This window comes from Alosa sapidissima, chromosome 10 (genome assembly GCF_018492685.1).
Source record: "Alosa sapidissima isolate fAloSap1 chromosome 10, fAloSap1.pri, whole genome shotgun sequence".
NCBI lineage: Eukaryota > Metazoa > Chordata > Actinopteri > Clupeiformes > Clupeidae > Alosa > Alosa sapidissima.
This window is the reverse complement of record NC_055966.1, coordinates 26,475,380-26,488,256: the sequence shown is the minus strand read 5'-3', so window position 1 is coordinate 26,488,256 and position 12,877 is coordinate 26,475,380. Positions and strand designations below refer to the sequence as shown.

Here is a 12,877-nt window from a genome sequence, read left to right as displayed (position 1 = left end):
CCTCACTCAAACAAATGAAAGCTTTTTAATGCTGTGTGTAGACAGTGGGTCCATTGGGACGTGTGAAAAGCGAAGAGAGGGGAAAAAAGGAATTTACAACAAAAAAAGGAGAGAGAGGGAGAAAGAAAGTGAGAAAGAGTGCACGTGAAAGAGTGCAATGAGAGTGAAAGGAGAGAAGGAGTGAAAAAGAGATGGTATTTGTTCCTCGTGGAGTCTGAGACACTGGCCTGTCTGGGGTGTTCATTTCCTGTTGGGCTCAGATGGAGGTGAGAGGTGGGCGTACTGTTTCCTGCCTTCTGCTGATGCAGTGGCGGAGAGGAGAGAAAGAAAGAAAGAAAGAAAGAAAGAAAGAAAGGAGAAGAAAAGAGAGATGGGGGGATGAGAGGAGAGGTAAAGGAAAAAGGAAAGAGAGAACTGGTGAGAGGGGAAAGGGGGGAGAAAGAAAAGTGGAGAGGAGGGTGGAGGCATGTTTGGAAAACGTCTGAATCTGCTTCACAATTTGGTGAGAAAGGTGGCGCTCCTGAAGGCCCCATGCAGGCAAACAAGGGGACTGCTGACCTTTTACGACGTCACACACGCGCACACCTACACCCACACACACACACACACACACACACACACACACACACACACACACACACACACAGCTGACTGGGCTGATCCCTTTCTCACCCCCATGCGTACACATCAGCACCCAGGGTCTGGTTTGTGCGGGTTACCATATGAGGGTTCCACAATAAGACGCCACACGTTAAGGGGCGGCCTAGAGACGTCACTCCGGCGGTGACTGTAGACATGACCGTCTGGACGCGCGGTGCTTTCCCCCGCTCTCAGCAGCGGCCTGTAGTGTGGGAAGCTGCTGTGTGACTTGGGGAATGTAGGTTAGATCAACAACGCCAAGGCTTCCGCCGACACACACATGTTTGGTGGGGTAACAGCGCCACCTGTTGGCCATTGCAAGAACAGATGTCTGTGTTTGTATGTGTATGTGAGAGACCTTATAAAAGATGTGTGTGTGTGGGGGGGGGGGCACTGTCTTTGCCTTTCTAAGCATAAGTCCCCTTCCTTTGACTAAGTTGTGCGTGAGGAAACATGGAACGTAGAATGGAAAGCACTTGCACTGACCTTGCTTTGATGTCTATCTATGTGTGTGTGTGTGTGTGTGTGTACCCCCACCACATCCCAGCCTTTCCATTAAATCTGGTTTCGTTCTTTTATCCTTCAAATAAAGCAATGGACGCCATTCCTAACACGATCAAAGGCCTCAGGAGTTTTACAGGGAAAATATTTGGCCGGAGTTTTATTATGAAAACGACCTAAATCCAACCTGCCGCTTCTTTCCTCCCGCTCCCCCTCCGAGCTTTCAACGCGGCCCACGTGTTTCTCTGCTCCAGCGCCAGCCTCGTAAACCTGACCTGCTATCCCAGGGAAGTACTGCCAAATTGCAGAGGTAAGTACTTAGCAACAAAGATCTCTCAACAGCCTCATTACTCCAGTGGACAGCACTCCAGATCGCGGCTACACTGTATCTTATGTTACACTAACCGAGATTACGCTCCGTTTCCTCTGTGCTAATGAGCTGACTATTAATGGCTCATAAACCGGCCAATCACCCGGACATGAGTGGCAAATCCGGCCAATGGGATGCAGCCTGGGGTCAATGGGCACTTTTAGGGTAGCATAGCAACCAACATAAGTGCCTCTCAGATAGCAGCGACTGGAGGGAATCCAAAGACAGAAGAATTACACTAGACGTCAGAACAAGTGGCCAAAGCAACACCTCTCTCTCTGGCTGGTCGTATGTATATTTTAAAGGGTCGAGCACAGAGGAAGATGACATTTAAACCACTCGCTCTTAAGCCATTTAGGCCTCAATAAAAACGGCTTAATTACATGAGATAATCAGCGATTTACTTCACTGCTACGATGAATGCCGTTGGCCTTCTACTCTATCGGACTCCTTAACGATTCCCATAGCTGGTCTTGAAACGTTAAGGATGGGCCTTTGTGGTGCCATGGAGACCCGCCAGGCTTGTCCTCCGGGTTGGCCGATCAGCTATATCATTTTTACAACCCTTCACAATACATCAGGAACCAGCAATGTAGCAGTCCGCGAAGCCAGCTCAGCCCAGCGCCGCTACGCTCCACCCAGCTCGCAGGGAAAGGACTGTTTCTCCGCTTTGACAAAGAGGATTGGAAGCAGATTCTCCGCAGATGTTGACCGTTCAGCGCCTGACACACAGAGGCTGGGGGCTCGGGGATGACTAACGGTTACAGTAGGCATTTGCCACTGTTTCCACAACACTGGGCTCCAGTGCTGCTGCTGTTGTTGTGGAGGATGCATTGGCAGAGTCTGGAAAACATTTCCACACAAATGCTGTGGTTTGCTGAGAGCTGTTTGGTGAAAATCGGATTTCTCCGCTGTCCTGCTGCGCTACCCCAAACTGGCTGATTGGCTACGAGTGTGTACACATACAGCACACACACACACACACATACAGCACACACACACACACACTCCTTGCGCTTATCTTTTCACTCCTGGCTGGTGGTGTGTTCTGGGCTGACCAGTGACAACAGTTGAAAGCAGATGGTGCAAGCACTACAACTACTACTACTACTACTACTACTACACGCGCGCGCGCACACACACACACACACACACACACACACACACACACGCACACGCACACACCATGATTAGGCCTGGTCCAAACTGTTAAAAAGAGGATCTTTCAATCTCTCTTCTTTTTCTTTGTGTCCCTCATAGACTGGACTGCTATGTCTCCTGTGTCCCTCATAGACTGGACTGCTATGCCTCCTGTTTCCCTCATAGACTGGACTGCTATGCCTCCTGTTTCCCTCATAGACTGGACTGCTATGTCTCCTGTGTCCTTCATAGACTGGACTGCTATGCCTCCTGTGTCCTTCATAGACTGGACTGCTCTCTGTACCCTGCATTTATAGATTAGTCTTGCATCCAGCTGGATGGGTGATTCCAGGAAGCAGGACGACAGAGTTGACCAAAGCTGGAACTGACTGTACTGTATGTTAATATACAGTAAGTACTGGGCTGCACCAGGTGAACATAACAGGAGCTCCCTCACACTCACTCCTAAGATACACATGTCATTGAGAGGCTGAGAGTTTCAAGTGACCCACCACTCTTGTCTGAAAAACAGCTAAACATTCTGATAAACATGCTTTCTAAACTATGTCTTAATGGCTAAACCTGAATTCATTGTCTAATCAGCTATGGTTTAGACACCAGAGTTTGATTTTTCAAAAGATGTCATCTGATAAGAATGCTGTGGCTCCTTCCAAATGAAACCGGGCTGTTTGGATGGCTGTGTCAACTGTTTGGAGAGCCTGAATCTCTTATTGGATCAGTTAGAAGAATTTGATCAATATCAGTTGGGGGAAAACTGTAAACAAAAAGACCACATTACAAACCTAAAATTAAAGTAAATCTTCAGATTGCTTCAAGTCTAATGGTTCATGTCTGATTCAGATAGTGGAAATTAAAAAGATATCCACACACAGACATGTTCCCAAAGACTTATCAAAATGTGCCACAGGGCTGTAGCCCCATGAAGGTCTTCACTGGACTGGTTTCACAAGGTCAAAACCTCTGTTTTGCATGTGTCTATACAACTGCAGGTGTGTGATGGCTATGTCACAGTGTGTGTGTGTGTGTGTGTGTGTGTGTGTGCGTGTGTGTGTGCATGAGTGATAAAGCTGAGAGTAAGGTGTGTGTACGTTTCCCTCCCACTGAAGTGCCTCACAAAAACTGGCCATTTCACCCTCCGCTGAACTGCAGAGGTCTCAGAGGAATGACTACAATGAGTTCAACACCTATACAAACTGGAAATTACCAGTATATACTGAAGGGGAGTTGGCGTTTTGCTCTCTTAGGTTAGAGGGATTAGAAGGGTACGAAGGGTACTTCCTGTTTTTCTACCACATGTTCTGTTCTAGTATTTCTGATTGCAGGCCATGCAACCAAAGTACTTTGTGCCAACAGAGCTACACTCCAGGCACAAGTTCATGAGCCCCTATGTTCATGCCCCCCAAAGCGTAGCACTGTAGCTGCCTAGCAGCTCTAGCTGTTGGCTGCAGCAACTCGAGCTAGGTAGAACCAATTGTTTCTGTTTTTTGTACCGACAGTACTCGGTGACCTTGAGAAACAGAGATCTACGCGAAAAAAAATGCCGGAATTCTCCTTGAAGTACCCCAGCGCTAGTTGGTTCAGGTTTGTGTAGACTACTTTCCAGAACAAAAGCGTGAACACTATACCATTGGTAGTCAAATGAGCCTAAGAGGTATATGTTCCACAAACAGCATGCCATCATTGATCTCTGATCATTTAATTGTTTACAGTTTTATTCTATACTGCATTACAACCTTATATTTTATGTGCACAACTTTTCTTTTATGACAGCAGAAGGAAGTAATGATTTGTGACGAATTTCTGAATGATTTCTGATCGAACCTGGTGCAGATCTGATGAAGCTCTTTATGAGTCATGTCCTGGAGCAACAGGAGGAGTGAGTCTGCAGTGTAGAGATGTGGGCTCCGGCGCCACATGACATGACAGCCTCGCCTCAGCCACAGGTCTCCCCTCAAGGCTCTGTGTGTGTGCATTGTGGTTTGACCAGTTATGATACAAATCTCCAACTCTCTAAGTAAAACATCAAGTCCAGTATTGATTTAAATGTGGTGCATGCATGTGAGCTAAGCAGGTTATAAATTAACATGTAGAATGGATGAGATTAATAATTTTGAGGTTAATAGTGATTAGTTTTAGCCTGACTGAGGCCATTTTATCCTGATTGAGGCAATGAGAGTTTGGCTACCTTATGTTCTATAGGAATAGGCTAATGGGATAATGATTTTTTAATGACATTTGTTCAGCCTCTAGATGTTTCAGCAGGTCTGGTGGCAAGTGGAAAGACTGAAAGGGAAATTAATTGCCTTTAATATGAAAGAATAACCAAATATGTGTAGGCTGAAGAAAAAGTAGTATTTTTGTAAAACGTTAAAACTTAATTTATATTCCTTACGTGAATCCTTGGATGTGTGCAGAGATCTCTCCCAGGATGTGTGCAGAGAGATCACACTAGTAAACGGATAGCCTAAACAGGGTGTGTGACGTCGAGTGCTCTCTCTGATCAGAGTCAGACACGATCGGAGTGATACTGGCGGAAGTTTCAGCTCTGGTAAGAGGTGTGTCCCAGCAGCTCATGTTTTAGCCTACGAGTGCAGTAGGTTAGGGCGAGATTCACCTGCCTCTCGGTGCCATCTCAGCAACAGTCTCAGCTGCAGGCGGAGCGCTCGAGGAGAGCGAACCTCACACTCGAACAAGGTGCGAGGTGCTTGGGATCGTTACCATGGCTTCGCCACCAAACAGTAAGAATAGAAAACAAAACGCGCCTTACATTTGCCGGCTGTAGCCAGCTAGTTAGTGCCAGTGTGTGACACATTAATAATCGCTACTTTGTTTTCCTTTTTTTCTGTACTGATTTGCTGTTGTGTTGCTTTGTCCTTTGTGGTCGCCTATTATAGGCTACATTAAACTTAGATAATACTGCAGGCCTATAGCTGTTTTGAAAATATGGCAGTAGGCTTAGGCTACTAGAACAGCCTATTCTGTTATTTGCTGAATTTTGTATTTTCCAAGCCCTTCTACTGCAGTTCACGTGAGTGAGAAAGTGCAACTGATCTATATCATTTCACCACTGAAACTTGTCCAACTGGATAAGCACGTTTTGGTTCACCAGCTAGAAGTTTACGTAAATAAAGGAAACTTTTCCCACACAATTTATTTTTGTGACATTACACTTTTAGTAGCAATGCGACTACAATAATCATTAAGCCTGAATAATAAAGCACGAATTTCTGCAGTAGCCTAAGCATAGACCTATTTACAGATATAATTATGAATTCACTCACTGTTTACTGACTTCAGAAAATAAATGAGTACACTAATGTGTTATTCGCTGAAAGATCACAGAAGGAAACAATGCTTCTCACATATCCAATAGAATGATTCTTCACAGGGTCTATCATACCAACTGTCCGGATGCGCATAAAACCTGTAGATCACAACACACAGTTCATCTTCATAAGTTGGCTGATAAACTCCCCAATAGACAGGGTAGGCTGTTATAGGTTTACCATCCACCCAATGAAAGACCCTATCAGCCTCCTGGTCAGACAGACCAATCCATGGAGGCTGTGCAGGAACCTCTGTTCGTCTTCGCTGTTGATGACCACCAGGTCACAGCCTCTGTCCTTACAGTCCTGTCTACTCTCAGTCCAGGACTTCTGCTCTGTAGACACGTAGTAGGTTCTGGTCTTGAAGCCGACCTATCCTTCACATGAACCCTCCATCCGACAAAGCTTTGTCTCAAGCTCCTGCTTGTCCTTAAGTAGCTGGTCTCTCTCTTTGACGCAGCTATTCCCGTTTGCCTTTAGCTGCTCTATCTCAGCAGCCTTCATGTTGGTCAGATTGTTTAATTCTGCCTTCAGCTGGTCAATTTGAGCAGATATCATGTTGGTCAGGTTGCTGATGTGTGCCTTTAAATTGTCCTCCTTGGTGGAGCTCATGTAATGTAGGAAGTAATCGTAGGAAGATACTCATGCACATGACCGTGAAGCCCACAGCAAGAAGCAGGTCCACGTCCCGTGACGGCCTTGTTGCTGCCTATCTCCTCTTGGTGTTTGGCCCTGGACACAGAGTGGGTCAACATTTATGTATGTGTCCTCTGCCATCTTCAGATACACCACTTTTCAGGTACACCACTCTGTTGTTTTTCCGGCTTCACTGTGGAAAGCAACCCAGTGTCTGTATGTGATACTGGGTGCCTTCCTCCTTTTATGATGTTTTTTGTGAGTGTATCTGTCTGTATTTATAATTCGGCGGAAGTTAGGGAAGTGGAAGAGGGCAGGCCAAGGCCTATCAGATTCCCCACAGTGCCAGGTGCATGTAGTGCTACTATCAAGGCATGTAGCTCTAGAACATTCCTAAGTGTTATCAACGTTGATAAGGAAAGGGACTTCTCCTTTATCCTAATCCTCCTCATTTCTATGGAACTAGCGAACACTTTATCTCATTTCATATACTCTTCTTTCCCTATCTTTGTTCTATCCTGTGCTTACTTCACAGATGTCACCATGCAAATACAGAACTATTCCTTCATGTGTTCAGGCTGTCTTTCTGTTTCTCCTGCAAGTGTATTCTTGTATGTATGTATGTCTCCTCCCCTCTTTTCTCTTTGGCTGTCTTATTCTGACTGCATTGGTATTTCAGTACCATGCACACAGCCATGTTAGCTCATGGGAGACAGTGAATGCAGTGCATGACACATGCATGCAGGCACCTCATTGCTCTTCTCCTCTTGCTGTTTCAGAGGCAGGTAGCCCAGTGATGGAGACTGCTGTGGGCTTCATCCTGGGTGCGATCGCTGGCTGTGCCCTGGGAGCCACGGAGGGACCCATGAACCAGGCGATGGCGGAGCTGACTTCTGGGCCACACCTGAAGGTGGTGACGGAGGCCGTGGGAGACGTGGGGCCCCTGGGTGTCGGGACGCTCCTCGGGGCCACAGCCCTCTCCGCCGCCGTGGTGTCAGCCGTGACGGGAGTGACGATGGCGTCCCTGGTGACTCTGAGGCTACTCAGAGTGAGGGGACGCAGAGACGGGTCCCTGGGAGTCAGGGTGCTCGCGTGGGTAACCTCCGGGCTCGCCTCTGCTGTCGGGGCGACGGCCAGCGGAGCGACACTCGGGGTCGGGATCGAGATGCTCGCACAGGCCTCCGTGACGGCTGGACTGCTGGGGGGACTGGTGGCGTTAGCCCTGCTGACGCCATTCCTGCGTGCGGCCCTCTTGCGGCTCGGGGAAGGGGAGCGGCTCTGCTGCGGGCTTCTGGATCCCAGCGAGGAGGACAGGGAGAGGGAGCGGAGGCGGCAGGAGGCGGCAGTGGTTGAGCAGAGGCAGAGGGTCACCGTGGAGATGGAGCAGAGGATAACGATGCTGGAGGAGGGCGCCGGAGACGGGGACGCCGCGCAGCAGCATCGGGCCGTCTGGGAGACGCAGTGGCGGGAGAGGAAGGAGGCCGAGAGGGAGGAGAGGGAGCGGACGGTGCTGGAGACGGAACAAAGGAGAGTCTCTGAGCGCGTCACCAAGGCGATGGCCCAGTACGCGGACCTGCTGGCGTTCTCGGGCATCCCGATGACGGTGACGGCGACCGTGACAACGGGCCTCGGGCTGTTCGGGTACGGGGACTACCGCTTTGTCTTCGTGGTTCTGCTCGCGCTGGTCCTCGTCATGACCTTTGCCCTCATGAGGTCGGCGAACCTGAGCTTCTGGAAGTTCGCCGGCTGCATGGGCCTGTTCGCCACCTTCGCCATCGCCGTGCTGACTGTGCACGCCGGACAGGAAGTGGCCGGGGCCTCGGCCAGGCTGAAAGCGGCGGGGAGAAAGGTCCCGCCCCGCGAGAGCATCGCCACCGCCATGAGGCAGCGCTCGTCCCTGGAGGCCGTCGCCGCGGGCTTCTTCGTGGCCAAGCTCTGCCAGGTGGGCCTCGGGGCCTCCGTAGGAGGACCTCTGGGAAGGCAGGTGGACGGGAAGATCGTGGTGGGGGCCGCAGGGGCTGTGGCGGCTATCATTGGTCTGGTACGAGTCTCGGCCGGGTTTCTGGGAGCAGGGGGCACGGCGGGGGCACTGCTCGGGGCAGTCGGGGCATCTGGGGTGTCTCTGGGGTCAGCGGCGGCCATCGCTGTAGGCTGGTCCACGTGGGCGGGGACTGTCGGCACAACAGTGGGAATGGTAACTGGGGCATTAGCCACTGGGAAATGGGACGTTCCCAACTTAATTCAAGTGCCTGTTGCGTATATGTTTGCTATGACCAACCCCTACTGAAAAAGCTACAGTACGGCCTATTTATTACTTCAGTCAGATATAAAAACATAATCTAACTTACAGTAAATAATTGCATCCTCAGAGATGCCTGAATCACTGCTGACTGCCAGTAAATATATTTTACTTTATACATTTTATATTTGTTATCCAACAAATGTAAACATAGTTTTATAAGGATATGTGAAAGTGTAAAATGCAAAGACAATGCTGTTTGACACACAACATTGATATCTTATGATAAAGAACCAGACAGTTTTTGCTATTTGAATATATGTATTTCTAAATATTTAAAGTTCCATTAAAATTTTCAAATGTAAAATGTGTGACGTGATTACGGTGTGTGCCAGAACAAGATCAATGAAGCATAGTGAAATCCCTCTTATGAACACAAGGGGGCAGTGTTACTCTGTGTTACATGCCATGTTTCCTTCACAGTCATGTAACAAAGAATAGGAATTTAGCTGCCCCTCTAAAACTTGTAGATTGAGTTGATGAACTATCTATTTATCCAACATGCAAATAGAGAAAATATTTTTTTTTTTATCATGGTGCTGTTATATTATATAGAAGGAGCTAAATCAAGATGATTGTAAATCATTCACTTTTTCTATACTGTAGATGTAGTTTATAGTTTGTAGACTACTGTCAGTCCCATGTTAAAGTGTTGATTAGAAAGATAAATGGTTCATTCATGTGTGCTAACACAAAGTAATGGTACACTGACAAATGTAGTGTGCATAAGGACCAAATGAAAGTATTAAATTACTGTTAGATTAGGGTTTAATCCGCAGATTTTAATGTTGCCACAGTACTACAGTTTTCAATTAAATTCATTCAATTAAATTCAAATAACTTTATTCATCCCCGGGGGGCAATTAAATGCCTATTACGTACACACTTTTTGCAGTATTTGGCTCATTATGTCAAAACTCTACACACAGCCAAATAAGACATAGCAATTGGATATAAACAACTCACATCTATGCCAAAATGAAACACTCAATCAAATCAAAACTCAACAATACTTTCTAAACTTGTATTATTATTGCAACAAAATTTGAATTACTCTTTCAAATCAACAGAAACACATACATGATGTGCTTTATATAACATTGCAACAGAAACACACTGATGTGCCTTATATCACTGCAACAGAAACACATACATGATGTGCTTTATATAAAACACTGCAACAGAAACACATACATGATGTGCTTTATACAGTATAAAACACTGAAACAGAAACAAACTGATGGGCTTTATATAAAACACTGCAGTGTTTCTCAGACTCTTCTGTTCTGTGAAAGTAGAATTTATGCAGTAATTAGCTGACATTTTTGGCAACAAACATTTTACAAAAATAAAGAAAAATATAATCACAGTTATCAATGCAATACTGTAAGTGAATCTACTCTAAACAAATAAAACATGTAGCAACAAAACAAAAGTAAAAAAGAGAAAAAACAATTTCTGGAGAAATTGCTGCTGACATTTTTTGTTGTATGTGTGTGTGTGGCGGGGGGATTATAGATCCTGATATGGCCACAAGTTTTCATCGACATCACAGGCAATGTCCTCTCGGGCTAGGCAACAGGGGTAAATATCACTTTGTGTGCCGTGCCATATCCACCCTTGAAGTGACTCCACCTCAATGTCTCTGCATGCCCCTTCCATTGTTTGCAAAAGATGCATGCGGGAATGTTGCATGCAGGTTGGTGGCCATATAGTTTTCATTGGCACACTGAAAATAATTCGTCTTCGATAGGTTTTAGTAATAAGGAGTAAATGAGCAAATACAGAACTGTACACAGGTACTCAAAGTACACACCTGAACAGGTACATAAGCCTCAGACAGATTGGTGTTCAGTTTTCTCTGTAAGTGTTTTCAGGTATGTGTGTGGGTATTACCAATTCCCAGATGTGCTTGGATTTTGAATGGAAGTGTCGAACAAATTGGGATTCAATGTGAGCCTTGAATTGGATGCCATGCAGGAATTTGCTAGGATCTCAAAACCGGATTATGAACATTCTTTGCCATAAAGAAACACACAATAGCGTTGGATTATAAACATGCTTTGCCACAAAAACAGACAAAAACGTGAGGTAAGTCGAGTTATATGAAGTTATTATTTTTCTGTCACTTCGTCTATTTTATAACCCAGAAGGATGTACTCGGTATCAAATGATAGCTCTGTCTCCTCATCACAGGTCTGCGAGTAATTCAAACGAGAGTAATGGGTGTGCAGTTGGTTTTTGTACATGACGTTATTAATTTGTTGTCACTTCGTCGTAAGTCTTTTTTCTCAACTAAAAATGCTTTGCGCTGGTTAGGGGGTACTTGGCTGAAAAAATATTTCACAGGGGGTACATTACTGAAAAAAGGTTGAGAACCACTGCACTACACTACCTTGGCCCAGATAGAAACCCCTACAACTATGCAAGAGTTTCTGTTTTCTTCTACTACACACTGTTATTAAACATATGTAAACTATTATTAAATGCTGTATTCTTCATTTGTAAAGCATTATTCCTACATTAATTCTCATCTGTAAATCATGTTTGTAAACATGATTTATAGATGAGAATTAATTTAGGAATAATGCTTTACAAATGAAGAATTTTTGCCTTTAAACACACAATTAAAAATGGTTTGTTCATAGTAAACACGCATATCTATATTATATTTTTGAACTGACTGTTGTAATATCACTTGGCAGAGGTATTGTAGTGGATAGGGAGCCAGATTAACATGCAGTAACCCATAAAGTTGGGGGTTCAAACCCCGGCGTCCACTATGTGGCCTTGCCCTTTAATTTCATTGACATGTGTCGCTTCGGGTGAAAGTGTCGGCTAAATGAATAAATGCAAGTGTAAACTTTATAACTCATTTGTAAATGTGTTGCAAAGCATAAAACGTCCTCACTTTAGATGAGCTCACAAAATATCATTAACTAACCACTTGTAACTCCTGAGTTAATTATTAATTATGAAGTGGTTTATAAAATATGTATCCTCACCCTAACTAATCATTACTGCATGTGTACTGTTAAATAATGGAAATATTACTTAATCAAAAACATATTATTGCATCATTTATTAAGTATTAACAACAATGTATAAACATATTTAAGATATAGGCTTATTTACTATGAACAAACTATTTATAACTGTGTGATCAAATGCTTTACTGATGATAAATTAGAAATTACTAATGATGAACAAACCATTAACTAATATGTAACAAAGGCTTAATAAATGATGAATTGTGTGTAGTTATTATAAAGTGTTACCTAAAATCTTAAATTGGATTCTGTACTTAGACACTTGCATATGTGCACATAATTATTAACATTAAAGCTTATAGAAGATCCTTTCTGGTGCACTTTTGCTATAGGGTGAATTCTGGTGATCTGGGACAATGTTTGCAATTTGGAGCATTTTGCACCTTATTTCGATATCTGTCTAAAACAAGAGAGCAGCACAAAGATGCTTTCTAACCAACGGCTAGATGCAAACGACTGCACACCATACAGGACAATCAATCTTCGGCTAATCTCTCTTTTTTTCTCATTTGATTTTGGCTGACATGGCTTTGGCTGTGGCCCTGGCTTTGTCCCTTCCCTTGTGCTGAATGTAAGCAATATGCTCATTGCTTGTAAAGTTCAAGGAAAGCTGTTGGTGGCAGGTCTTTCCCACACAGGAATCTGGACCAAGTCCTTACCCATTCCCTTGGAGCCAAGCTGCACCAATCACATCGGTGTATCTAAGCACTGTGACAGCGCTGCAACGTCGAAGTCTGGAATCAGTGAGTAATAATATTTTCTAATTGTGTGCAGTGATATTTTCAAATCCATGCCGCCCCTCGAGTTGGACCATTTTCATTACTTATAGCCAGACCCTAAATCTTTCTAGATTTGGGTCTGGATTTCCAGGCTACATAGCAATAGAAAACATTTA

The 12,877-nt window shown here is 44.9% G+C and overlaps 1 protein-coding gene across 1 annotated transcript; it reads left to right on the top strand.

Annotated features, from left to right (window-relative positions):
- The first annotated feature begins 5,258 nt into the window (after nucleotides 1–5,258).
- Nucleotides 5,259–9,240, top strand: LOC121721281. The gene is made up of 2 exons (XM_042108083.1): nucleotides 5,259–5,409; nucleotides 7,413–9,240. The coding sequence occupies exons 1-2, from the start codon at nucleotides 5,391–5,393 to the stop codon at nucleotides 8,918–8,920; spliced, it is 1,527 nt and encodes a 508-aa protein (XP_041964017.1). The 5' UTR covers nucleotides 5,259–5,390; the 3' UTR covers nucleotides 8,921–9,240.
- Nucleotides 9,241–12,877: the final 3,637 nt, after the last annotated feature.